The sequence below is a fragment of the Octopus bimaculoides genome, chromosome 2, assembly GCF_046866305.1.
Source record: "Octopus bimaculoides isolate indiv1 chromosome 2, ASM4686630v1, whole genome shotgun sequence".
NCBI classification, from domain to species: Eukaryota; Metazoa; Mollusca; class Cephalopoda; order Octopoda; family Octopodidae; genus Octopus; species Octopus bimaculoides.
The window spans coordinates 35,876,003-35,903,815 of record NC_142929.1 but is presented as its reverse complement, the minus strand read 5'-3'; the positions used below and the strand labels follow the sequence as shown (position 1 = coordinate 35,903,815).

The 27,813-nt window shown below is 36.8% G+C and overlaps 1 protein-coding gene across 3 annotated transcripts in view; it reads right to left on the bottom strand.

The window, feature by feature from the left end:
- The window catches only part of LOC106871713 (protein kinase C-binding protein NELL1), a 389,762-nt gene that overhangs the window by 177,377 nt on the left and 184,572 nt on the right, over positions 1 to 27,813 (bottom strand). For all 3 annotated transcript variants that reach the window (XM_052976225.2, XM_052976230.2, XM_052976231.2), the window contains exon 2: positions 14,008 to 14,130. In XM_052976225.2, the coding sequence (XP_052832185.1) occupies positions 14,008 to 14,130 (123 nt within the window). The remainder of the gene's footprint in view (positions 1 to 14,007; positions 14,131 to 27,813) is intronic.

The following is a 27,813-nucleotide window of genomic DNA, read 5'->3' as shown; positions in this document are numbered from 1 at the left end:
CAAGGCCAGCAATTTCAAGGGAAAGGCAAATCAATTACATTGATATCAGTACTCAGCTGGTACTTATTTTATTGATCCTGAAAGAATGAAGGGCAAAAAACCGTCCTCAGTGGAATTTGAACCCAGAATGTAAAGACAGACGAAATACCACTAAGCATTTACCTGTTGTGCTAACGATTCTGCCAGCTTGTTGCTTTGTTTTAATTAGTAATATTAGTTTCAAATTTTGGCACAAGGCCAGTAATTTCGAGATATGGGCAAGTCAATTACATTGATTTCAGTGCTCAACTGGTACTTATTTTATCGACCCTGAAAGAATGAAAGGCAAAGTTGGCCTCATCAGAATTTGAACTCAGAACATAAAGATGAATGAAATACCACTAAGCATTTCAACTGTTGTGCTAAACAATTCTGCCAGCTTGCTAACTTCTTTTAATTAATAATTAGTTTCAAATTTTGGCATGAAGCCAGCAATTTCAAGGGAACGTCTAGTCGATTACTTCGACCCCAGCACTTAACTAGTACTTATTTTATCGACCCTGAAAGAATGACAGGTAAAGTCGTCCTCAGTGGAATTTGAACTCAGAATGTAAAGATGGATGAAATGCTGCTAAGCGTTTTGCCTGATGTGCTAACGACTCTGCCAGCTAACCACTCTATTCTAATTAGTAATATTAACACTACCCTAACCACTGCCATCTTCCTCGGCCCACCACCAAAATTACCCCATCAACTTGCATAATTTATCACTCTCTTCCTCAACCTACCACCACCACAACCACTACCACTACTACCACCACCACCACCACCAATGCTGCTGCCACAACTGACTTTCACAACCCACTGCCATTCCACCACCCAATGTAACCCTCCACCACAGGTTTACACTTCCACAACCTACAATCATTTTCCACATCCTACTGGCAACATTACCATCATCACAACCACCACCACCACCACTACTACTACTACTACTACTACTACTACTACTACTACTACTACTACTACTACCACTACCACTACCATAGTTATTGGCTGCTCCTTCAACCCACCACCAAAATTATCCAGACACTCCATCCAGACAAATATTCCAACCCCATATGGTAATGAAAATCCTAGCATTTTTGATGACAGGCCAAATAATATATAAACTACAGATATTTCATCATCGTTTCATTCGGCAGCTGTTCTCTTTGCCCTGCCTGTATGGGATATATAGACATATCTACTCAGCTTGCCCAGTCGTGTCTGTCACCAGACATACACCATGTACAGTGGGTGCATAGTAACAATTCTCCTGTACAGATGATCATGATATACTATTAGTATTAGCAGTGATAGAAGTAGTAGTAGTAGTAGTAGTAGTAATAGTAGTAGTAGTAGTTCTTAGTGTATAGCTGGATCAGTAGTAGTAATTTCTTTTATATGCTCTTCATTAGTATAATCAGTATGTGTGTATGTGCATGTATGTATGTATTATTTATATATGTATGTTTGTGCATATATATATATATATATATATATATATATATATATATGTATGTATGCACCAAGAGAGAGAGAGAGAGAGAGAGAGAGAGAGAGAGAGAGAGAGAGAGAGAGAGAGAAAGAGAGAATTTTGTGCATGCGTGTGCGTGTGTGTGTACAGAGAGTATGTGTATATGTTTACACACACACACACACACATATATATATATATTATATATATATATATATATATATATATATATATATATAATTAGAGAGAGGGTTGTGAAAAGAAAGAAATAGATAATAGTCCTTTCTATTTGATATGAATTTTTGGTGAGAAAGGTTAGTTGATTACAGGTAATGGTTGGACAAAAAAGTATGGAATGGTACCTTTTCTACTTGTTACAAAAGTTAAATTAATAAAAGCAGTAATATGTGTCTGGGGAGAGTCATATTGTCTTAGTACCTTATTATCTAATACACTCACTGGTTCAGTTTCCACTCATTTATTATTTATATATTTTTTTCTTTTAAAATTTTTGCTGCTTTTGCAACCTTGTCAACATCTGTTGACAAAGTTGCAAAAGCAACAAAAATTTTAAAAGAAAAAAAAGAAATAAATGAGTGGAAATTGAACCAGTGAGTGTGTTAGATAATAAGGTATTAAGACAATACGACTCTTCCCAGACACAACAAGATTTGCTTCAACACACAAATTCACATAAAGAATCTTGTAAAATAGATACAAAATCGAAGTATGATAAATGTTTGTATTGTGTAAATTTCATAGTATCGTCATAACCTCCTTTTAAAATTTCATTAATTTAATTTTTACCAATGCTGCTCTATTGTAATAAAAACTAATGATATCACCATCATTTTAATGTCTATGTATAAGCTACAAGTATTGAATGATACACTATAGTACAGTCACTGATTGGTTAACATGCTTGATTAGAAACTCCAAGTCAACTAATTTATTCACAAGAACTACCTTGCACAACACCTTAAGACTCAAGGCTGCTGCCTGCTGCTACATACTTGATGGCACTGGGGTCATCTCAGATTAACAGTCCCAGAGAGGTCATCATGCATAGAGCTGAACAGGTTCACCAGTGCTCTCCATTGCTGGCAGTTTTGTGCCAGCCCCTCTGCATCCTTCCCGGTGACGTTGAGTCTCTGGAGCTCTTCCCCAATCACGTCCAGCCATCTGGTGTGGGGCCTACTATGAGGTCTCTTCCAGCTTGCAACTGCTATGTCGAATAAGAGTAAAGCCTTAGTAGGATGAACTAACGGGAGCTGGAGGACATGTCTGTACCAGCATATGCGATGGATAGCTATGAGGTAGGAGGTTATGGGCTGATGTATGCACACATAATTTTTGTTGGAAATGTGATGGCACCATTTGATGTTCTCAAGACTCTAGGCATACCAAATTATTTTATGCAGCAAATCTTAATGATTTTAAATAATTAATGTAATACACTATATCTTGCATTCATGAAGCGTTTTCTGAATCTGTAAAATAGGATAAACCCATAATGTTGTGCAAACAAGTATTTACAAGAAACAAGTTTTAAAATGTAGAATTTTTCCACATGTATGTTTGTGAAATTTCAGTCTTTATGAGAACCAATTTGTTGTGGTCATTTTTACTTATACATTTCTAAGATAATGATTACCAAACAAGTATCATTGTTATTGTTATTATTACTGTTATTTCTTTTTACCCTGTGTGAAAATCATCTGCATATGAGAGAAGCACTGCCTTATCTTCTTGTCATTTTTACTTTTCTCACCTTTATCTAATTAGGAGCTGCAGTAAACCAAGTTATTTGGTAATTAGCTTATAAGCTGACAGAGCCAAAGGAGGGCAGATTGACAAGGTATCAGACTATAAACTGAAAAATCTGTGGTCCATATCCTGCACCAGTATCCCATGTTGCTTTGTCATTGATCACAACAACTGAGCCACAAATGGATCCAGCCCATTTAGTGTTAAAAGAATAACCATTGTAAATAGTAACAGACAATATAAAATTTGTGTTCCATTAGAATAGTGCTCTAAGCTCAACATCTTTAGTGACAATATCTGAGAGACAATAAATACCACCAAACTTGTTGATTGGTCCTAGTTACACTCTTTAAAAAGTGCTCTCAATAAATGAGACCATCTAACTGTTTATGAGTACTTTGGAATGTACAAGTGCTTGCTATCAGAAGACTATAGTGGTTTACAGCTGACTGTTTTGCTAGCTTTCAGTGCTGAGTTAAAATTCTTAGAATCTTTGACAGGCTGGCGTTCTTTCTCAAGATAAAGAATATATTCATTAACCCTTTAACACCAAGGAAACAAAAGATAAACACCAACACATCACACATTCTGATACAATGTAGAACATACCAATAAAGTACCAAACAAACGCCTTGTAGTATTTAGTTATGTCACTTTATCTTCTAAGTTCAAATCCTGCTTAAGTCAATGTTTACTTCTGTCCTTTTTGAAGCCCAGAATTCATAGTTAGTGACTGTGAATGATCTTAAATTGACAACATACTTCCTAATGATTAGAACTTTTGTAATCTAAACATTTTAGAAGTGTGCCACGTAGAAAAAGTATGAGGTGAAATATCCTACTCAAATTAAATTCAGTCAACAAATTCTGCTTCAGTATTCCAGACCTGAAGAAGTGAGTTGAATAATGTAAAAGATTATTTTCTTATGGATCATAAAGTCAAATTTTTTGCAGGTATTTTGTTATTGTTATTTACTTCCCACCCTTTGTCAATCCTGATCAAGCAAACCTGTGATCAAAGGCATTTCCATTGTGATCATATGATCTTATCTGAAGTAGAGAAAAGATTTGTCAGACATTTTTAAGCTATTCATATATTATTGTGAAATAGCCATTTGAATAGTGACGCACATTGCGAGATAGTCAAAACAGAAATAGCAGTAGCAGAAGTATACACAACAGTGATCCTTCTCCTTTTAACATCCACTTTTCTATGTATGCATGGGTTAGATGAAATTTGTTGAGGGAGATTTTCTATGGCAAGATGCTCTTCCTGCTATGAACCCTCATCTATTTTAAGCATAGCAATATTTCCCCTTAGATGTGTGAACACAAACTGATCAATGGCATTGTTTTTGTATGAGCAGTGACTTTATTTACAATCAGCATGAGATATTAGGACAAAGAAATACAAACACATACATTCACACACACACACACAAATTCACGTATACACGTACATATATACATACATATACATACATTCATGACAGGCTTCTTTCACTTTTCATCCACCAGATTTCCTAACAAGGTTTTGATCGGTCCAGGTCTTTGGTAGAAGACACTTACTCAAGTGGAGCTGTATCCCAAACCATATGATTGTGAAGTGAATTTCTCATTATAATGTCATACATACTTGTACCTGATATAATGATAATAATAATGATAATAATAATAATAATAATAATAATAATAATAATAATAATAATAATAATAATAATAGTAATAATGATAATAATAATAATAATAATAATAATAATAATAATAATAATAATAGTAATAATAATAATAATAACAATGATTGTTAACCAAAATCTGAATAATAAATAAATCAATCAATAGATGAATGAAATATATGATATAGATGGCCCTCCATACGATTATTAATCAAGGCTACAAAGCTTTGAAGTTTGACAATAATAAAAAAGCAAAAAAAAAAAAAAGACCTGCAATGAAATATTGGGAGCATTTATTTGAAAGACAATCTCAGAACAAAAAAAGCAACAATAGCATCAACAACAATAACAATAATGTGTTATTTGCAAATGTTATGAGCTAAAGAGAATGTCTTGATATGAGCCCTTGAGCAAGTTGAAGAGAAAAATAATGGATGATATATATGACAAAAGGTAATACTTCCTTGCCTGATGAACTTATCTGGTAAAGCATGAGGAGGAAGATGACATACTTCTGTTTAACAAAAAGGTAAAAAAAGGAGGAAAATTCCATATGTTTTCAAAAGAGTTGGAGGAAGTCCTCATTCATGTGAGGTCAGGTGTGTATTCTACGAACTTGGGAAGTGCAGGTGGAAGTATGTGCTTAGATTTTTTTTGAAACTAATGATAGCAGCCATATGTCTACCCATACTGGTATCACAGTACATACATCTCAGGAGCTCTAGATTCATGGCCAGAAGTCTTGTACAGTCATTATGTTTGCAACAATATGGACAAGTGGTGAGCGCAGAGGTGACTTGCATCATGAAGTTAGATGTAGTCTGTATGGATATCAAAGTCCTAATGTGTCCCTTCCCCTACTAAGACAACAGGAAAAACCCACAGCAATAACCCCAATCCTGCTTATGCAATGGATACTATTCATGTGTGAGTTGGTGCCCTACACCTTATATGCATATATTCGTTTTGTGTAAAAGAGTTTAAACCTGTCATTTTCTATAATATATTTTGCCCTATTCCCATTACACACACACACAGAACATAGAAGACATAACTGATCACCAGTATTTATACTTTTATATTACACACATGTTTCAGAAAGTCAGCCACAATTTATTATGCAAGCCTAAAAGCCCTCTTATATGACACAAGGCACTTTGTCAGTTGTTGTTGTTGTTGACACTCTGTCACTTACGACGTCAAGGGTTCCAGTTGATTCGATCAACGGAACAGCCTGCTCGTGAAATTAACGTGCAAGTGGCTGAGCACTCCACAGACACGTGTACCCTTAACGTAGTTCTCGGGGATATTCAGCGTGACACAGTGTGACAAGGCTGACCCTTTGAATTACAGGCACAACAGAAACAGGTAGTAAGAGTGAGAGAAAGTTGTGGTGAAAGAGTACAGCAGGGTTCGCCACCATCCCCTGCCGGAGCCTCGTGGAGCTTTAGGTGTTTTCGCTCAATAAACACTCACAACGCCCGGTCTGGGAATCGAAACCGCAAGTCCGCTGCCCTAACCACTGGGCCATTGCGCCTCCACACTTTGTCAGTATTATTGGCAAAAAATACAACATAAGGAAAAATATAGGCCCTTATACACACCAGTATGCAAAGAAATATATTTATCATAGGAGAAAAGAACAGAGTGAAAAGGGAAGGCAAGAGAGAATGAGAAAGGAGTGTGATGGGATGGAGAAAGAATGGCCATCCCAAGCCATGCCATATTTAACATGTTCTCGTTGATCCATATGCATTCACACACCCTTGCATGAGTACAAGTGCACAAATATAGTACAAAGAAGTGTGGAACTTACCTACTGTGTCCAAACCTTCTGGTAATGTATTGTGCTTCCAACATTCTTTTTAGATTATAGGTGTGTGTACGTGTGTGTGTATGCTTCCATTCAGTTTGTAACCTCATTTTGCACATGTTTTGTATTTTATGTATGAGACCTTCTGATCCATAAAGAAAAGATTATTACTATTATTATTATTATTATTGTTGTTACTATTATTAACCTAGTGATTAGGGTGTTGCACTCACGATTGTGAAATTGCAGTTTCAATACCTAGACTGGATAGTATGTTGTGTTCTTGAGCAAAACACTTCATCTCACATTACTCCACGATCACTTCGACACTTGACACATGGTACACTGTGCACCTGTTCAGGCAACGTCGATTTGATGGAGGGTGTGAGTTAATGTACAGCACATACATTTGATCATTATAAACAAATCATTTGTGTACATCATTCAGCAAAAAGCTGAACACTCATAATGTTGTCTTTGATGGGAAAGTTCATCATCATCATCATGTGAAATGCTTAGTAGTATTTCATCCGTTGCTATGTTCTGGGTTCAAATTCTGCCGAGGTTGACTTTGCCTTTCATCCTTTCGGGGTTGATAAATTAAGAACCAGTTGCGCATTGGGTTCGATGCAATCGACTAGCCCTCTCCCCCACAATTTCAGGCCTTGTGTCTACATTAAAAAGGATTATTATCATTATAATTATTTTACTTTACCTCTCAGAGCTCTTGATCTTACTAGTTTCGGTTAATTTTCTGAGAGTAGACAGCAACCTGTTGTCAAAGGTCTCACAGGATCTCTTTACATGAATTATAAGCTTTGGTACCTAAACATTAAGTATTATAGAAGATACTCAACAGCCAAGTACTGATTTTAAAATCCTCACTGCTCTCAATAGAGCAGCTTTTGGGGCATGCTCTCCCATCATGTCAATTCCAATTTTTCTGACAAATTCCTCAAATTTAGTTGTCATTGCTCCAAGTGCTCCTACAACTACTAGGGTGATGGTTACTCTTCACATTGCCCACATGCTTGCAATTTCATCTTTTAGTAATCTGTATTTTTCTACCTTTCCCAGCACTTTATTATTATTATTATCATTATTATTATGGCTGCCATACTGTGAAGTCATGGAAATTTGGTGCTCCGTTAGTTGAAAAAGCATTTGTAATCTTTTAGGCCTTCTAAGGCCCCGTCTTTTCATTTCTATTGTTATCATTATATTTCTGAGATTGTCTGGACTGCACAGATAGTATGTTTGTGTAGAAATACCCACTTTTTTTCAAGAAGTGTACTTCAATAATTTTTGAATTTTAACTGCTTTCGGCAAAAACACATATTTTGCAATTTTCTGTATTTATTTAAAGATAGCTGATAAAGAAGCCATCATAATGTTCAACAAAGGAACGTGCTCCTTGTCGGGAAAAATCGAGAATGAGGAAAGAATTGAAACTATGAATATCAAATGGCCTAAACTTAATGACGTCACTGAGGTGAAAAATGTTTCATCTCTAATCAACGTCAAAACTCTCGATGTTGACAATAAGATCAACAGTAACAGCTGTGTCAGCAAAAACAACAACAATATGAAAGAAATGAAAAATAAGAATGCAAATATCACCTCTGCATCTTTTGCATTGGCGGCGGGAAATATGGCAAGTATCCACAGAGATGAAGAAGAATTAAAATTGGCAAGAAAAATTGTAAAAAGAGATGGTAGAAGGGTAGCTTTAAACCTTCCATCCGACGTGATTGAAAATATTACAAGATGCATGGTAACATACTGTTGCATCAGAATGAAGTCTTGGTGGGTGGAAAATGCTCCTGAGAGCAAAGTACAAAAATGTCTTGGGCACATGTGGGAACAAAAGTCCCACATCACTTGAGGAAAGAAGTTTGGAACTATTGAGGTGAGATGTGGAATGAAAGAAGAAGCTAGATGTAATTCTGCAACCACTTTGAGGAATGACAACTTTCTTTTTAATCCCCAGCTACTGCGGCCAACGCCTTGCTAAGATTAGGGTGCTGAATGTGCCGCCAGAAATATTCATGGTTAGTGGTGGCCATCTTGGCAGGTTTAGAAGAAGATGAAGTCACAATATTGGAGATCAAGAAAATTTGTTAGGTATAGGTATAGGACTGACCTTGCAATGCAAGCAGGACCATATTGACCAGCTGCCCGATCTAATCGATCTCCTGGATGGTACTCATCTGTTAGTGTTCATGGAGGATAGAAAGCCAAGATGCCACACATGTGGATCTGTAAATCACTTAAAGGCTTTCTGCACTGAAGCAAGGTAAAATAAAGTCCCACTGCTGCCAACATTACAAACACCACAAGTGCAAAATCATAAACAAATGCTCAAGACTCCTACACCTACTCCCACACCCAAGCTCATACCCACTCCCAAACCAAGACAAAGAAGGAGTCTACCCCCAGTTGCCATGGAAAAGCAAGTTTCTCCCGAATGCTCTTCCTCCCAAACCATCATCAACTGCAATGACATGCATGGAGAAAGAAAAGCTGAACAATTGATGGATCACATTGACAAAAGCGGGTAGGCGAAAGAGGAGGAGAGTACATAGCCGTACTCTAAGAAATCAACAAAACCTTATTCTGAAACCACAACTGCAATACAATTCGCAATCACTCCAACAAAAACAACAAGAACAAGATCAGCAACTTCAAAAACAGCATGAAATCACAGAAACAACTAATTACAGAACTTCAAAAATATTCATCAGACTGTAGACGAAATGTATCCATCAATTTCACTGTTGTGAACAAGTGTAACAATGAATTGATGGATTTTGTAAGTCAAAACAAAAACAAAACAGAGACAGAGGGAAAAGAATTTGAGGATTTCATCTTCAAAACCCTCAAGGACAGATTTTCAACTAAAACGTTGTCAGATGTTTATAAAATTATAATAGAAAAATTTCCAGGTAGTGTGGGAATTTTAAAAAGATCTGTTGATAAAAGGCTGTTGGAAGGGCCTTTTAAAAAATTTTTGCCAGTAGAGAGGCCTGAAACTTCTGGGCTTCTTGAAAATAAAGGTGAGTAATGTCCTCATTTTCCTTCTCTGATTAGCATGGCTGTGCTGAGAATGGGGTGTGTGAATATGCATGGCCTGGGATCAGCTTGGAAACAAGGTCACTTGCTCAATGATCTCGGGTCACTTGATTTGGATGTGGCTGCCATTAGTGAAACAAGGATCTCCGGAAAACATGCTCTAGCATTCATTTTTGAGGACTATGCGGTATTCTCATCTTGTGGTCTATTGGGAGCGAGTAGCAGTGTAGCAGTGCTACTCTGGATATCCTTAGATCTCCAAGTATGGGCTATGTTCCTGGACCCGGATGGTAGGGTGGTGGTCCTGGACATGAGTGGCAGCAAAGGTGGCGCCTTTAGACTGGTGGCAGTTTATGCCCCAACAGGACTGGAAGGTCAAAATTCTTCAGGCATCTAGAAACATTCTTGGGAATGTCTCACACTTTAGTACTAGTGGGGGACTGGGACAGTACTTTGGACACATGGAAGGACTGTGTGGGTTTAGTACATAGTAGAAGTGGGTGTAAAAACCTTGAAAACCTGCTCAGGACTTTCCAGCTTTCTGATAGGTAACAACTGGATTTCCCTGATGTGCCAGTGTAGACATGGAGCAACCACAGTGGGTCATCCAGATCGTATTTAAATAGAGTATTTGTAGGGCAGAAGATAGGGATAGCGTAGGTTGTCCACAATTTAAATTGGTTGGCTACACAGATCACAAATTTCTGATATGTTCAGTCAATTTAGATAAGACCAGTAGACAGGGACCGAGTTACTGGAAATTAAATGCTTCCTTACTGGCTTGCAAAGACTACAGAGACTGGATTAGTGAACTAGTTATGTGGCAGTTGATGGAGGCTATCATCAACAACTAGTGGTAGATGGCTCTGAAGAGAGTGATTAGCGTAGAAGCGATAGTATTTAGCAAAGATTTAGCAATAGAAAGAAATAGATTAGAGGGAGAACTAGCTAGCAAACTAGAAGAGGCTATTAGTAAAGGCATTGCGACCAATGTGTTAGCAGCGAGAATGGCCCTTGGCCCTTTCTTTGAGGCAAAACACAAAGGGTGTGTTGTCAGAGCTAATGCCCATGCACTAAAACACGAAGGAACTAAAACCGTCCGATGGGTCCAAACAGTAGAGATGCGATGTGGAAACAAAACCATGATCAAGTCTTTGACAGATCAGGACGGATGTATGCTACTTGGTTCTGAGCAAATGTGTGTGGCTTTCCAGTAACACTTTACATGGCTGTTTGAGGAAGGTGATGGGTCAACAATGCTAGCGAACGTTACTTTGTACCTAGACAGCCTACCAGGGCTCTCAGTGACAGACACAAGATTCTGTGAAAAGCCGATTACAGCTTCTGAAATATGGGAGGTGATGAGTGATTACAGAAGTCACAAATCGCCTGGTTTGGATGGTCTGCCCTACGAATTCTATATTTTCATGCCAGATTTGTTTAGCAGTCTCTTGGCAGATGTCTACAGTAACTGGCAGCAGAATGGGAGAATTCCTAGTGCTGTTAGCTAGGGTGTGGTAACACTTCCGAGAAAGGATGCTGACAATGAGGATATGCTCGGGAATTTTCAGCCCATAACTCTGCTAAACACAGAGTTAAAGACTTTGGCTAAGATGTTAGTGAAAAGGTTGGTGCTTGTCATTGGTAGTCCGGTCGGGGAGGCACAAATGTGCACAATCCCAAGCAGGGCTATCCATGACAACCTCCACCTTATGTGATACATCATAGAGAGGGCTGGGACTAAAGCTGGCTTTGGTGGGGCCCTGATCTATTTAGATTAGTCAAAAGCTTTCGATTGGGTAGACCATTGCTACTTGGAAGCCGTCCTTAAAGTGGTTGGTTTTGGACCCATTTTCAGAGGGTGGATTGCTGCAATGCACAGCAGCACCTGATCAGTGGTCAAAATAAATGGCCATCTATCAGAGGCATTTAGTATCACACATTTGGTCTTTCAGGGCTTGCTATCACCTCTTCTGTGTGTGCTGGCTCTCGACTCATTGCTGCAGAAGTTGGAACAGTTAAGAAGCCTCCCTTTTGAAATTGAACTCAGGAAGGCAGTGTCTGCATACGTGGATGATGTCACCGTCATGGTGTTGGATGCCTCTGAAGTGGAGACAGTTGGCTCCATTGTAAAGGAATACGAGTTAGTTGCAGGGGCTAAAGTCAATGCCGACAAGTCAGTGGGATTGTAACTGGGCACCTGGAAAGGCAGATCAATGCTGTCAGACGGCATTGTTGGATGCTGGACTGATGGACCATTTTAATTGCTTGGGGTCTGGTTTGGTCTCGACTTCTAAGTGGACAAGAATTGGGAATAGGTGATGAACAGGGTGACCTCTCTTACCCAGAAATAGGCAGAGTGGAAGTTGTCCCTGAAAGGTCAGGCAGAGGTGGCGAATGCCTACATCACTTCTGTCATTATTTATCACTGACCATTGTGCCTTGTCCCAGTTACTGCTTGATTAGATTGGAGCATATCCTGCTTATTTTCTTGTGGAAGGGACATGTTCCACTGGTCAGGCAGTTGGTCTGCTGCCAACTTACTATGAGTGGCGGCTTAGGCATGCCATAGTTTTTAATGCACAGACATGTACTCAGGTTGTGCCACCTGCAGCGATTAATACAAGGTAAACATGTGTGGGCACCATTTGTGAGAACAAGCCTTTCCACAGCTTGTCTCCTTGATGGAGCTGCAGTCCTGGGTAAAGGATAAGCCGAGACTGGGCGCCTGACACTTAGAAGGTTGTCAGACACTCATTGTCTCTTCAAGTCGGGCAATAGGATTGGTGGATGTTCCACTTTAGATAATTGCAGAGGATTAGTAGTGGGAAAGTGAGACAAGTGGAGACCCTAGGCATCGACAAAGATGAACTGGCAAGTCTATTCAGGAGGACTTTCCAGTAGGAGACTGTCATGGATAATTTCCAGATGTCTTTAGCTTAGCAGTGCTACTGGAAGATGCTACCAGTTCAAGATAAACACTACGGCATGGTTATGATGTCAGACGGGCTTGTCCGAGGTGCTTGCTGGGTAATGAAACTGGTCTGCATGCACTCATTCAGTATCTGGCCACTGCTGACTTGTGGAGTTATGTTGAACAGCTGCTGTCATGTGTAGGATAAATCTATCTGTCAGCTGAGTCCACAATGATGATTGCTCCACTGCCCTCCTTTAATCGGGTTGGCAAGGCAGTTTTCCTTTATCTCGCGGCTGTGGACAAAGCTGAAAGGAATGAAGACAGAAACATTTCTCTTCGGTAAAGCCCTCATTGACTTTTTAAAATTTTACTTGTAAAAGAAAGTGACCGTGGAGAGGGAGGTGCTGCCCGTGAGTGAATTTATGAAAAGGTGGGTGAAAGTTGTGAAAATGGCAAGAGTGGATGGTACCACTCTCAGTGTAGACCTGTGAGTCGAAAGAAAGAAGTAGGAGAGGGCTCTCGCCCTTGGTGTTCAGAGCGATCTTGGATGGTGGAGGTTCCTTGATTATCCCTAGAGGCCCTCCTGTATCAGAGGGATCCCATCACAATCACATTTCCCCAACCTCTTTTTCCAGTGTCATACACTATGTATACTTCCCTTCTAATGTATACCATGTATACTTTTTATTTTATCATTCCCCTATATGTAAACCCCAACACTTTATGTCTATCTTCGTATTGTCCCCCTCATCCTCCACCCTGGTGGCACATAAAAGAAATCATCATCACTTCTTTAACTTTCTAAGACATCTCAACGCTTCTAAAAGCAAACTTCGTTTGTTTACGTTTATCGTAATTTGAACTTAACATGATAGCGTCTCATAACGCGAGATTTCTATACATCTTAAATTTGCAGAAAAACTTGTGGTTGGGCAGTTTAGCTTAATTGGTTGAGAGCACCGCGATGCGTAATCACGGAGGTGTGAGTTCGAGTCTCATGGCTGGCCGCCTACACTATTTTCTGCAAAATAGGGGTAGTTTATTCTGTTCAGGCTATATTATTAGCATTGTCCTGCGTTTGAGAATTTAAAATCACTTCTTTAACTTTCTAAGACAACTCAACGCTTCTAAAAGCAAACTTCGTTTGTTTGTTTACGTTTATCGTAATTTGAATTATTATTATTATCTTTTTTTGCATGTGTGAAAGAAATCTCAGTGTCAATGGGTGGAAACATCTAGAGAACATATTGGCTTGCTTACCTACCTGTGAGTCTAATGGCTGGCGTTATGTTATTAGGTCCTGTAATGTACTGAATTCCAGGACTTGGTGTTCTTTTTAGCGACGTGATCAAATCCAGCACGTCTCCTTCGTGATTTGTGCTTGTTGCTGAAAAATAAAACAGAAATCCAATTCTTAGTTTCTTCATTAAGCAAATGTTATGAGCTATAAATATATAATATTTAATACATGGGTGGTGGTGATAGTGAGAAAGGAAAGAAGAGGAAAAAGAAGTGCTGTGATGTTTATTACTTCTCGAAGATATAATAATACATTAAGTGAAATGATTCTAACTGGGAAGTGAAAGTGTACCAAAAGTCCCATTTACCATTCTTACAATATAACTGCTGCCACCACCACCACCACCACCACTACCTCAACTAGTTTTTGTTTTGAAAGTAGTTTCAAAAATAACAAAATAATTCTTTATCTCACACAACTCTTTCAAAGGATAATGAAACGAAAAAGAAACAAAATGTTTTGTTTAAAAAAAAAAAAAATTTTTTTTTATTAAAATATGAGATATGAAAGTGTTGAGATAAGAAATAATAAAACGAAAAAAAAAAAAAAAGAGAAATTTTTTTCAGAGAGATTTTCTTATCGAGAAATTGTTGAAAGAAAGCTTCAAAAGATTTTTTAAAACAGTTATTTTTTGTTTTAAAGACAAAGAAAAAAAAAAAAAAAAAAAAATGGAAGCTTCTTTTGAAATAGTTTTAAGTATAAGCTTCTTTAGTGAAAGGCTAAAATATAAGTTGATAACAAGAGAAAATAAAAATATGCTTTTAAACAATGATAAAGGAAATATAACCTTAATAAACAAACTTGGATTTTATTTATCGATTAGAAAAATCATATTGATTCAGCTACTGAACTTTTGAAAAAATGTAAAATAAATTATGGAAAATTATATTAAAACCAAACTTAAAAGATTACTTACAGAGAAAAATTATACGTATATATATATATATATATATATATATATATATATATATATATATATATATATATACACATATATATATATACACACACACCTAAAATATATAGATACATATTATACACACACATATATCCATATACATACATATATGCATACATATTACATGCACACACACAAATATAATATATATATATATATATATATATATATATATATATATATATATATATATATATATATATATATATAAATATATATACATATTCACACAAGCACCTACTACACTCTCTGAGTGGTTGGCGTTAGGAAGGGCATCCAGCTGTAGAAACTCTGCCAAATTTAGATTGGAGCCTGGTGTTGCCATCCGGTTTCACCAGTCCTCAGTCAAGTCGTCCAACCCATGCTAGCATGGAAAGTGGACGTTAAACGATGATGATGATGATATGAAATATATATATACATATATGCATATATACATATACATGCATATAACACACACGCACATATATACACATTTATAAAAGAAAAACATTAGCTCCTCACCCTCATGCACACAATTTTCCTCTCTTTCAGAATTAGTAATCTTAATACGAGGATAGAACATACTATTTTTCCTGTAGGGTCAAATACATTATAGATTAATCCATAGCAGCTTCTTTATAAGAATCTAATCATACAACTTCGCTATACATGTGGATTTAAACTTTTATTAGTGCACCAAAACAATATTCAATTAGGTACATCTTTTAATTATCATTTATGTTGGAGACTACAGTAGTAAATATCATTTTTAATTAATTTTAAAAGTCAGGTGTTAAGCTGAGTGATGGGTTTATTTAAGTATACCAACCAGGTAGGACTTAGCAGGATTTGAACTCAGAATGTAACGAACCAGAATAGATATAACAATTTTTCTTACAGTTCTGCCAATCCATCACCTTGGATTGGTACATATTTATTGACCCCTGAAAGGGTGAAAGGCAAAGTTGATCTCAACTGGACTTGAACTCAGAGCACAGAAAGTGAAAATAAATATTCTTTTCTACTCTAGGCACAAGGCCTGAAATTTTTAGGGAGTGGGGTAGGGCAGTCGATTAGATCGACTCCAGTATGCAACTGGTACTTAATTTATTGACCCAAAAGGGTGAAAGACAAAGTTGACCTCAACGGAATTTGAACTCCGAATGTAAAGATAGATAAAATATCGTTAAGCATTTCACCCGGCATGCTAATGTTTCTGCCAGCTTGCTGCCTTAGTGAAAATAAATATTGTGAAACGTGTCCAACTCTAATGACTTTGCCAATTTGAACATCTTGAGAGAGAACCAATAGTTTTGCATTACAGACATTGTTACTATCTTTCACACATGTCATTCTCTAGAACAGTGGCTCTCAATCAGGGTCCATATGGCCCTTATAGGGGTCCTCTTTGCTATCACATGATTTAATTTATATTCCATTGGACCTTCAGAATAACCAAGTATCTTCTGATACTCTGGGTTGACCAAAGCCTTGTTAAGTGCATTTGGTAAATGGAAGTTGAAAGAAGCCCATCTTATGTATGTATGTATGTATGTATGTATGTATGCATATATATATATATATATATATATATATATATATATATATATAATATTAGGGATAAAAATCCAAAATTACAGGTAAAAACTCAATTTGAAAATTGGTTATGAAACACGTGTAGTCGTTTTATTATCATTATCTTATGATATTTACTTTGTATTATATTATACTTATTTATTGTGCTTTTACTTATTAAAACTTATTAATTTTTCTATATGTGACAGTGGATTTTCATCGACGAGTTCATGAACCTTGGTTCTTTTCCCTAAAACTATATTTATATATATATATATATATATATATATATAAACATATAAAAAAAATATTCCTTTTTGGTCTTAAATTGCATCTAGCCACCTTAATTATTTTACACACACATACACATTCACATATATACATATATATGCATGTGTGTGTCTTTGTGTCTGTGTTTACTCCCCACCACTACATGACAATTGGGGTTGGTGTGTTTATGTCCCTGTAACTTAGTGGTTTGACAAAAACAGCAAATAGAATAAGCATCAGGCTGGGGGTTTTGCGTTCAACTAAACTTCTTGAAGACGGTACCCCAGCACAGAAGTTTTATTAATTCTGCCTTGCTGTGAACTTAATCATCTCACTAGTGCAGGTGCCATGAAAATATTACCCTGGTGCACTCAGTAAAGTGCCTAGAGATAGGCAAGGCACCCAGCTATAAGAGACCAAGCCAAAATGCCATGCACAAGCATCAACCTGAGGCTATAATAGAAGATACTCGTGCAAGGTGCCATGCAGTAGGACTGAACCGGGAACTATGTGGTTGGGAGGCATATGTATGTATATATGTATGTATGTATGTGTATATACATATGTATGTATGTATGTATAAAACTTATATAGATTAACCATTGCAAATTCACAAGTCTGTCTAAAGGCATTAATACATTATTAATAAATCACATAACATATGTTACTGTTGCTAGTGTTGTTGCAGGCATCTTATCAAAGATACCAATCATGTTATAACTGAAGGTATCTCACACTCAATGATCAGTTCACCTACACGCTAATAGAGGCTATGAACAAGATGACTTTTTCAAGTAATGTAAACATGGAAATGACAAAATCAATTGAAGATCAGTTTCATAAGATTGAGGATATTAGCTAGTGTAGAAGAACAGCTAATAATTACCAAACTAATAAACTTTAGATTTTTTTCAGTTCATCACCTGACCTTGTCTGTATAGCTCATCCCTAATATCCTATATTCAATAGTATCATCCTGATGAGTAACTCCATCATCACTATAAATAACACCATCAATTTCAAAGGGATTAACGATATACACAACATCATTTTTAGGAATGATTTCACTTCAAAAAACTTCTCCAAGTAACCTAATACTCTCTGAGAGGTAAGGTGTCTTACTTTAATGATGACTAACATCTACTATTTCCATGCTTGCATGGATTAGATGGAATCTATCAAGTCAGAATTTCTGTATCTGGATACCCTTCCTGTCCAGCAGGCAAGGTAATATTTCCCCGTGGTCAGACAAAGGTTTTATTTTATATTTTCGCAGAATATTGGAATTGAATACCATTCAAGTAAAAGATGTCAAAACAAGGGCACACACACACTTGTGGGAGGCTTGTAGGAGAGAGTCCTCAGGCACACACACTTGTGTGTGTATGTGTATGCATGTATATATATATGTATGTATTTATGTATGTATGTATGTATGTATGATAGGCTTCTTTCAGTTTCTGTCCACCAAATCCACTCACAAGGCTTTGGTCAACACAGACCTATAGTAGAAATCATTTGTTGAAAGTGCTTTGCAGTGAGATTGAACCTGAGACCATAAGGTTTTGAAGCAAATGTTTTAACCACACAGCCATACCTGCACCTGAGATATATATATATATATATATATATATATATATATATATCATTTAGGCAGAAATAATTGGAACAAATATAGTGAGGCATTCTATCCAACATTATAATAGCTGCCTATTGGCCCCATGCCCCTCCTCCCCTTATTCCAAGAGATTGTTTACACATCTGGGATTGCCCACTTCTGATGCATACTTACATTCTAGAGAGAACTGAACAAAAAGATGTTTATCTAACAGGCAAAGTTAGACACAAGGTGGACTACTTGATGCCTCTGTCTCCTTTATTTCTCAATCTAAGTCTCATCCCCAAATTTAAATCTTCATACCCTTCCTAGACTTTCTTTCTCATAGCAACATTCTTTTAAAACTCTCCATTGTCTGACTTGAAGCCAATAAGAATTTAAAATAACCATAACTGCTTTGACCACATAGTTATCAGAGCTAATCATATCCTTAATCCTTGAAATTTTAAAACAAGTTTTTAAAATCACAACTCCTAATCTATTTTTAGGCTCTTTACTAAAAAAATTAATTAAAAATTACTAAAAAATGCTAATATTACGAGCATTTTCTTCTTCTTCATGATAAATTAACAAATTTATGTTTTAGTTTTATTGAACAAAATTTTCACCAATGGAGATTACAACTAGTCTCTTTTAATTCCAGTGTTTAGAAAGCATTATGATTCCTTCAAAAGACTAAAGAATAAAATTTCGAAAATGTTCAACGAAAAATGGGATTAAAAGACACATGAATCATTAATCTCTGATCGAAAGGATTACTCCTGGAGGGATTTTAAACAAGGAGTATTTTGGTTTAAGTTTAATTATTTATACTTAAAAACTAAAACATGTAAATGTGGACATAAAACACATTATTTGATATTATCAGTTTAAATATCAAATGTAACTTATGTCTTACTCAATTCACAACCAAACTTAACTGATGTAGTAGTTGTGTGTTTTGCATGGTCATGTGTGTGTCTGGGTGCATGTGAGTGCATGTGAATGTTAAGAGCTAAGATTGGCCTAAACATTTTAAAATTTTATAGCTTTAATTCAATAGATAAACTGAAAGAGAGAGAAATGGACAGATAGATAGTTAAATGAATAGACAGAGAAACAGAGAGAGAGAAAGGAGGAGTAGAATATGTGTGTAAGAGAGTGTGAGTGAGAGAGAGTGTGTTAAAGAGAGACAGTGTGTGTGAGAGAGAGGTGTGAAAAATTGTATATGAGTGTGTAAGTGAGAGACAGGGAGTGTGTGTGTGTGTGTGTGTGTAAGTATGAGAGAGAGAGAGGGGGTGTATATGAGTATGAGTGTGTGAGAGAGAATGAGAGGGAGATATGTGTGTGTATGCATGAGAGAGGGAGTGTGTGTGGGTGTGCATGAGAGAGGGTGTGTGTGCATGAGAGAGGGAGTATGTGAGTGTGTGTGTGTGTGACAAAGAGAGAGAGAGAGAGAGAGAGAGAGATCAGATATCAGAACTGTGCCCTCAAAATGTAGATGAGTAATAGTGACATTGGTTACTTCATTTAAAAAAAATAATGCTCCAGACATAATACAATACAATACAATAGAGATAATCGATGATCATAAAGTTAGAAAGCAAAAACAAACAATAAAACAAAACAAATAAAGAACTAGCTCTATATAGTAACAAGTGTAATGGATAGGGTAACAGAGAATGTGATGCAAAAATGTTTGGAATTATTCAAAAAGCATAAAGTTTACAGAAGGTTTGAATAAATAATTAAAAAGATGCAACAATGCAAATGTATGCAAAATAAGTTAGCTGCAAAATATGCATGTTGAACCATTAATAATGAATGGTGTGATGTCGATGATGATGATGATGAAGATGGAGATGATACTGATGATAAAAGTTTTGGCTCTTTATCTAATTGATCACTAATTATTATAGTAATTAGGAAGATAATCTCCAACAACAAAAATTCAGAGACAATAATGGAGTATTTAATATTTTCAAATGGAAGGCAACAAAACAAAAAAAGATTAACTCAATACTTGGGATTTTCCTATAAATAGAAAATTTGAATTGATATTCTATGCCATTCTAATGCTGATGATCATTATTTAAATGCCCAATTTTTTTTCATGCTTCGATGGGCTAAATGGAATTTGTTGAGGTAGATTTTCTACAGCTGGATGCCCCCTTCTATTGCCTACTCTCACCTGTTTTCAAGCAAGATAATAATACCCTGGATTGAGCAACAAACACTCTGGACATGTTGTTGTTGTTGGCACTCCATCGGTTACGATGATGAGGGTTCCAGTTGATCCAATCAACGGAACAGCTTGCTCGTGAAATTAATGTGCAAGTGACTGAGCACTTCACAGACACGTGTACCCTTAACGTAGTTCTCGGGGAGATTCAGCGTGACACAGTGTGTGACAAAGCTGGCCCTTTGAAATACAGGTACAACAGAAACAGGAAGAAAGAATGAGAGAAAGTTGTGGTGAAAGAGTACAGCAGGGTTCGCCACCACCCCCTGCCAGAGCCTTGTGGAACTTTAGGTGTTTTCGCTCAATAAACACTCACAACGCCTGATCTGGGAATCGAAACTGCGATCCTACGACCGCGAGTCTGCTGCCCTAACCACTGGGCCATTGCGCCTCCACACACTGGACATAGTTATGCAGTGAACTGGAAATAAACTCACTGCGTTTAAACAAGCCTTTTGTTAGTAGTCAGTAAACATGTGTGACAAGAGGAAATATGACCTTACACAAACACATGCATACATAATGTGTGTGTGTGTGTGTGTGCATATATCATCATTATTATCGTCATCAATTTAATGTCAACTTTTCCATGCTTATGCATGGGTTGGATGGATCTAGTCTTCAATAACAAAACAGACACAATTATCACTGATATTTAGGAAACATTTCTATATCCCAGACTCTCTAGCAATGGTAAAGAACCCCTTTGGTCATGAATGACCATGGGATTGCACCTAGAAAGTTCCTGTCTGAGGCACAAGTCCAAGTAAGGTTGTTTGTGGAAGACCAACAGTTGCCCATGCATACCAGCCTCTCTTCTCCATGCTACTGATGTTATCCAAGGGTAAGGCAAAGGCCAATACAGCTTGATACCAGCTGAGTAAACTGGAGCAACGTGTAATAAAATGTCTTACTTGAGAACACAATACACTGACTGGTCTGGGAACTGAACTCACTTCCTCATGATTGTGAGCCTGATGCTCTAACCACCAAATCACTCAATCCTCAAAGTCACTGCAGATGCCATGCCCCATCATCTCATAATCTTTTGTGGCTGTCGATTCATTCGTCTGTCCATCCATCTATCCGTTCATTCTCTTTGTCCACTGTTTGTAGGAGGCTTGTAGAGGAGAGTCCTCAGGCACCTCCTCTATAAGGTCTCATCTGAAGCAACCATCACTACACTTTCCTACCAGGTTCTCAATTATAACTAACAGAGACTATGAATATTATCCAATCATCTCAATCTTGGCTTATCCCAAGGTCTCCCATTAGTTGGCTCAGCTTGAAGAATGTCTTGTAATCCTTTCCTGTGACGATTCTAACCACATGCTTATAGTACCAGAGTTGTGACCTCTCAAGTAGGGACTTGACCTGGAGAGACTCCCAGATATCTGAGTTATGCACCTTGCTGAACAATGTTACTCTAGAGATTTTTTTACTGTTTCAGTCATATAACTGTGGCCATGCTGGAGCACCACCTTAAAGGGTTTTTTAGTCAAAGAAATTGACCACAGTACTTATTCATTGTAGGCCTAGTACTTATTCTATCGGTCTCTTTCGCCAAACTACTAAGTTATGGGGATGGAAACACACCACCATCAGTTGTCAAGCGATGTTGGGGAAACAAACACAGACACACAAACACACACACATATATATATATATATACATATACATATATATGACGGGCTTCTTTCATTTTCTGTCTACCAAATCCACTCACAAGGCTTTGGTTGGCCCGAGGCTATAGTAGAAGATACTTGCTCAAGGTGCCACGCAGTGGGAATGAACCCGGAACCATGTGGCTGGTAAGCAAGCTACTTACCACACAGCCACTCCTGCGCCTACATTTTCTTCATTGATGTTTGAACTGAGCATCAACTTCATAAACCTCACTAATCCAGGAGGGCCTGCAAAAGTTATTGGTAATAATTTCCTCCTCAAACAAATCCATGAGAAAATAGTTGATTGGAATTGCTGTTTATCTCCTCTCCTTTTCACTATGTTTCTACAAAAATACTTTTAAATGAAAGCCTACAACGAATTATCAATAGTGTGTGAGCAGCCATGCTACATGGCAGTGAAACATGGGCTGTGATCACTGAGGATATGTGTAACCTTGAAAGAAATGAAGCTAGCATGCTTTGCTGGATATGCAATGTCAGAGTGCATGTACAACAGAGTATGAGCAACTTAAAAGAAAAGTTGGGCATAAGAGGCATCAGATGTGGTGTGCAAGAGAGATGGCGGTGCTGGTATGGTCATGTGATGCATATGGATAAGGACAGCTGTGTAATGAAGTGCTGATCTCTAATTGTGGAAGGAACCTGTGGAAAAGGAAAACTCAGGAAGACATGGGATGAGGTGGTGAAGCATGATCTATGAATGTTGGGCCTCATGCAAGTGATGACAAGTGACCAAAACTTTTGGTGATATACTGTGCTTGAGAAGACTCTGTAGTTGTGGCCAATGTCAGTGTCACTCTTGGAATTCTAACTGAATACTGTTTTACAACATAATTCCCTGTAGTTCAGCAAGATGTTCTTCATAGTTTCCTGTACTAAAAGGTAGAAATAAGTTAAACGAATAGCTAAGATAATGCACAAACAGTTCACAGTTTCTGAATTCATACAGAGAGCAGGTATGCTTTTCTGTTTTTGGTAAGAATGGTTAATTCTATGTACTTCATTTCATTTTATTGTCAAGAACAAGTAACACTAGATATTCAACCACTGACAAACTTTCACAAGATAAAATTACGTTGTGGTTTAAATCAGTATTCTTGCCAAGAGGAGATTTTATTTCTCATCCACTAAAAATCATAAATATAATACTGTTTCTGTAGATCAAGAGAAAATAAACAAAGCAACAGAAACACACACATACAAGGGTCTCTCTATATGTGTGCATATGTATGTTATTATAAAAGACAAAGGAATAAGAAATTATGTTATGAACTTCATTAACTTACAGCTGTTTCTGCTATGTAATGCTATGCACTCATGGCTGAGTGGTTGTGTATTACCTTATAGCTTCATTGAAGCTTCAAAAATAAGTGCAATTTCATGTGAGAAAGCATTCATATAAATGGAAAAAATCTCCACTGAAGTTTATATATATATATATATATACAGGCATAGGAGTGACTGTGTGGTAAGTAGCTTGCTTAAGAACCACATGGCTCTGGGTTCAGTCCCACTGCATGGTACCTTGGGCAAGTGTCTTCTACTATAGCCTCGGGCCGACCAAAGCCTTCTGAGTGGATTTGGTAAAAGGAAACTGAAAGAAGCCCGTCGTATATATATATATATGTATCTGTGTGTATATATTTGTGTGTCTGTGTTTGTCCCCCCAACATCACTTGACAACCGATGCTGATGTGTTTACGTCCCCGTAACTTAGCGGTTTGGCAAAAAGAGACCGATAGAATAAGTACAAGGCTTACAAAGAATAAGTCCTGGGGTCGATTTGCTTGACTAAAGGCACTGCTCCAGCATGGCCACAGTCACATGACTGAAACAAGCAAAAGAGTATATATATATATTACATGTGTGTGTGAGGTGAGTGTGTGTGTGTATGTATGTATGTATATATATATATATATATATATATAATATACACACACATATATATGTGTGTATATGTATATATATATGTATGTGTGTGTGTGAATAAAGAACCAGTGTGAAGAGAGGTTATGTTGAGTTATCTCTCCAGTTACATTGGTGCAATACACTGAGAAACTAAATATTTTGATTAATACCTTAAATAAACTTGTATATACACTATTAACCACGTTTGTTTAGGAATCATTTCAAAAGTTACAAATACATGGAGAATAATAAACACACATACATTCTCTCACAGAACAAGCTTAGTGAAAATTACACCAATATGGCATCAGGCACATATTCAGGGAGAGGGAGAGAGAGAAAGTGAGAAAGAGACTACGAAAGAGAGAGAGGGGGACTAGGTGAGAGAGAAAGTAAATTCAACCATTGATAGAGTTTCATAAGATAAATTACTTTTTGTTTCAGTTTTAAATCTTATCTGAGATGAGAGCATTTAATTTCATGCTTTGTTGCAGAAGATAAAATGTTCTTCAAAAGTAGTGCTTATCTGTTTTTTAACCACTTAATGCAGATCATTTTAACATAAATAATACCAATTTACAAGTTAACGTTAATCTTTCTGACTTAGCTTTAAAAGTTTCTGAAGAAGTGAATAAAAAAAAATAAAATAAAGTAAAAAAATAAATATTAATAATAATAATAATAAAAAGAATTCCATCTATTATAGGCACAAGATCTGAAATTTTTGGAGGTGGGGTCTGTTCAATTACATCGACTCTAGAACTCAACCAGTATTTAATTTACCAATCCCGAAAAGATGAAAGGCAAAGCTGACATCAATGAAATTTGAACTCAGAATGTAAGAAGTGACAAAAGGCTGCTTAGCATTTTGCCCAGAGTGCTATTGATTCTGCCAGATCACCACAATAATGATAATAATAATAATAATAATAATAATAATAATAATAATAATAATAATAATAATAATAATTCTTTCTAGTGGAAGCACAAGGCCTCAAATTTGGGGGAAGGGATTGAGTTGATTACATAAACTGCAGTGCATAACTGGTACTTATTTAATCAACCCTAAAAGGATGAAAGGCTAAGTCAACCTTGGCAGAATTTGAACTCAGAAAGTGGAGATAGATGAAATACTGCTAAGCATTTTGCCTGGTGTGCTAATGATTCTGCTAGCTTGCTGCCTTAATAATGATAATAATAATGATAATAATAATAATAATAATAATAATAATAATAATAATAATAATAATCCTTCCTACTATAGGCACAAGGACTGAAATTTTGAAGGAGTGAGTAAGTCGATTACACCAACCTCAGTGCTCAACTGGATTATATTTTATTCATCTCAAAACAATGAAGGCAAAATTAACCTTGATGGAATTTGAACTCAGAACGTAGTGAGTTGGAAAATTGCTGTTAAGCAGTTTATCCAACATGCTAATAATTCTGCCAGCACACTTCCTTAATAATAATAATAATAATAATAATAATAATAACAATAATAATAATAAATGCCCTGATGCAGTACCAGGCAGTGGTTCTCATGGCTTCTGATCTTAACTGATTGGAAGTGTTATCATGTACGTTGTTTTGTCTTGGTATAAAAGATGGGCTACAACAAATATTCTACTCAATACCATAGATTTGCTGGTCAGTTGCTTGACCTTAACCAGTTGAGCATGTCCCTAAGTGGCTAACGATATGTGCATCTCTAATCACGAGCAGAAATAGCGGGAGAGCATCATTGCAATTCTTTGGAGTTTGGATAATTCACCTTTGGAAACATGGGTGTTTTGTTCAACATCCTTAAACAACCCTTATTCAGGGACCTTTTGAGTGGGATGGGCTATTCGACCTGAAGAAAATTCTAACTGGGCCCATCTGCAAGGTCATGCCCTGTTTATCTTCATATGAGATCACCATGTTGTACACATATGGTTGTGATGCATGTGCCTGGTGTACCCTTACCAGATGGGTAGTCATGATGGGTATACTGGGCTTCGTATATTTTACCCCAGTGTCACTTTGATGGCATGCACTGTTCTCTCATTCAATAATAACAATAATAAAATAATAATGGTTTCTGATTTAGGTACACAAGGCCATCAATTTTGAAAGAGGCAGTGGGCCAATCTTACTGTCCCCAAGATATGATTGATACTTAATTTTATCGACCCTGGATAGATGAAAAACAAAGCTGACCTAAGATTTGAACTTGATAAGAATGTAAAGAGCTGGAATGAATACTGCAATGAATTTATTCCAACACTCTAATGATTCTGTTACTTCACTGCATAACAACAACAACAATTTCACTTTATTTGTCACAAGAACTCAAACATTTATGTAAGACATGGCAGAAAGGGGGTTACAAGACTTGTGAGGAGATATCTGTATGTGTGTATATATACAAATGAGAGGAGCAAAAAGATCATAACATAGTAACCATTAAAAAGATGAAACAAACACAACACACACACACATGTATGTATGTGGCTGAGAAGTGGTACCACACTCCTCAAAACCTTGGTATTATGGTGATGGAAGAGTGACAATGTGTGTAGATCTAACCAGTTGGAAGTGCACAGTAAGTTATAAATTTCATCTTCAAACCAAGCAGATCTGCAGTTGGGACTGAATAGTCATTTGAGAGGTTATGGACAGAAAGTTAGAAATGTCATTGATTTAATGTGGGTATGCTGTAGAAAGCCACGAATCTATTGTATTTGTCTTGAGGAAACATCTCTTGTAGATGTATAGTGCTAAAAAAGTACAAACGTATAATAGTAGAATTGCTAAATTTACATTTCTACTTCTTTGAGCATCATCAGTAGCTAGTATTCACAAGTAACTGCATGCTGAGACAAATTTAACCTCTATTAGAACAGAAAAATAGAGAATAACAAAACCACTGGCTTCACAAATTGCTGGCAGGCTGGATAAAAATTTGTTATCAGTGACCAAAGAAAACATTCTGTTTAACTTAATGTGGATATAAGAAAGATATAAAACTGCAGTATTTATCATGAGACAGTATCACATATAGCATAGGGCTATAGTATCAATAGCAGGCAAAAAGCATCCAGTAGTGGAAGTAGATTTGCTAAATATAAACTTCTGCTTCTCTGAGCATCACCAGTAGTCAGTATTCACTGGAAAACACATCTTTTATCTGTTACTTGTTTCAGTCATTTGACTGCGGTCATGCTGGGGCACCGCCTTGAAGAATTTTTGTTGAATTTATTGACCCCTGTACTTATTATTATATGTAAAGCCTGGTACTTACTTTTATCAGTATTGCTTGTCAAGCCGCTAAGTTATGAGGATGTAAATACACCAACACCAGCTGTCAAGTGGTGGAGGACGAACACTCACACAAAGACACAAACACACATGGAGACACACACACATGATGGGCTTCTTTTAGTTTCTGACTACCAAATTCACTCACATGGCTTTGGTCAGCTATAGTAGAAGACACTTTCTCAAAGTGCCACACAGTGGGACTGAATACAGATCCATGAGGTTTGGATGCAAATTTCTTACCACA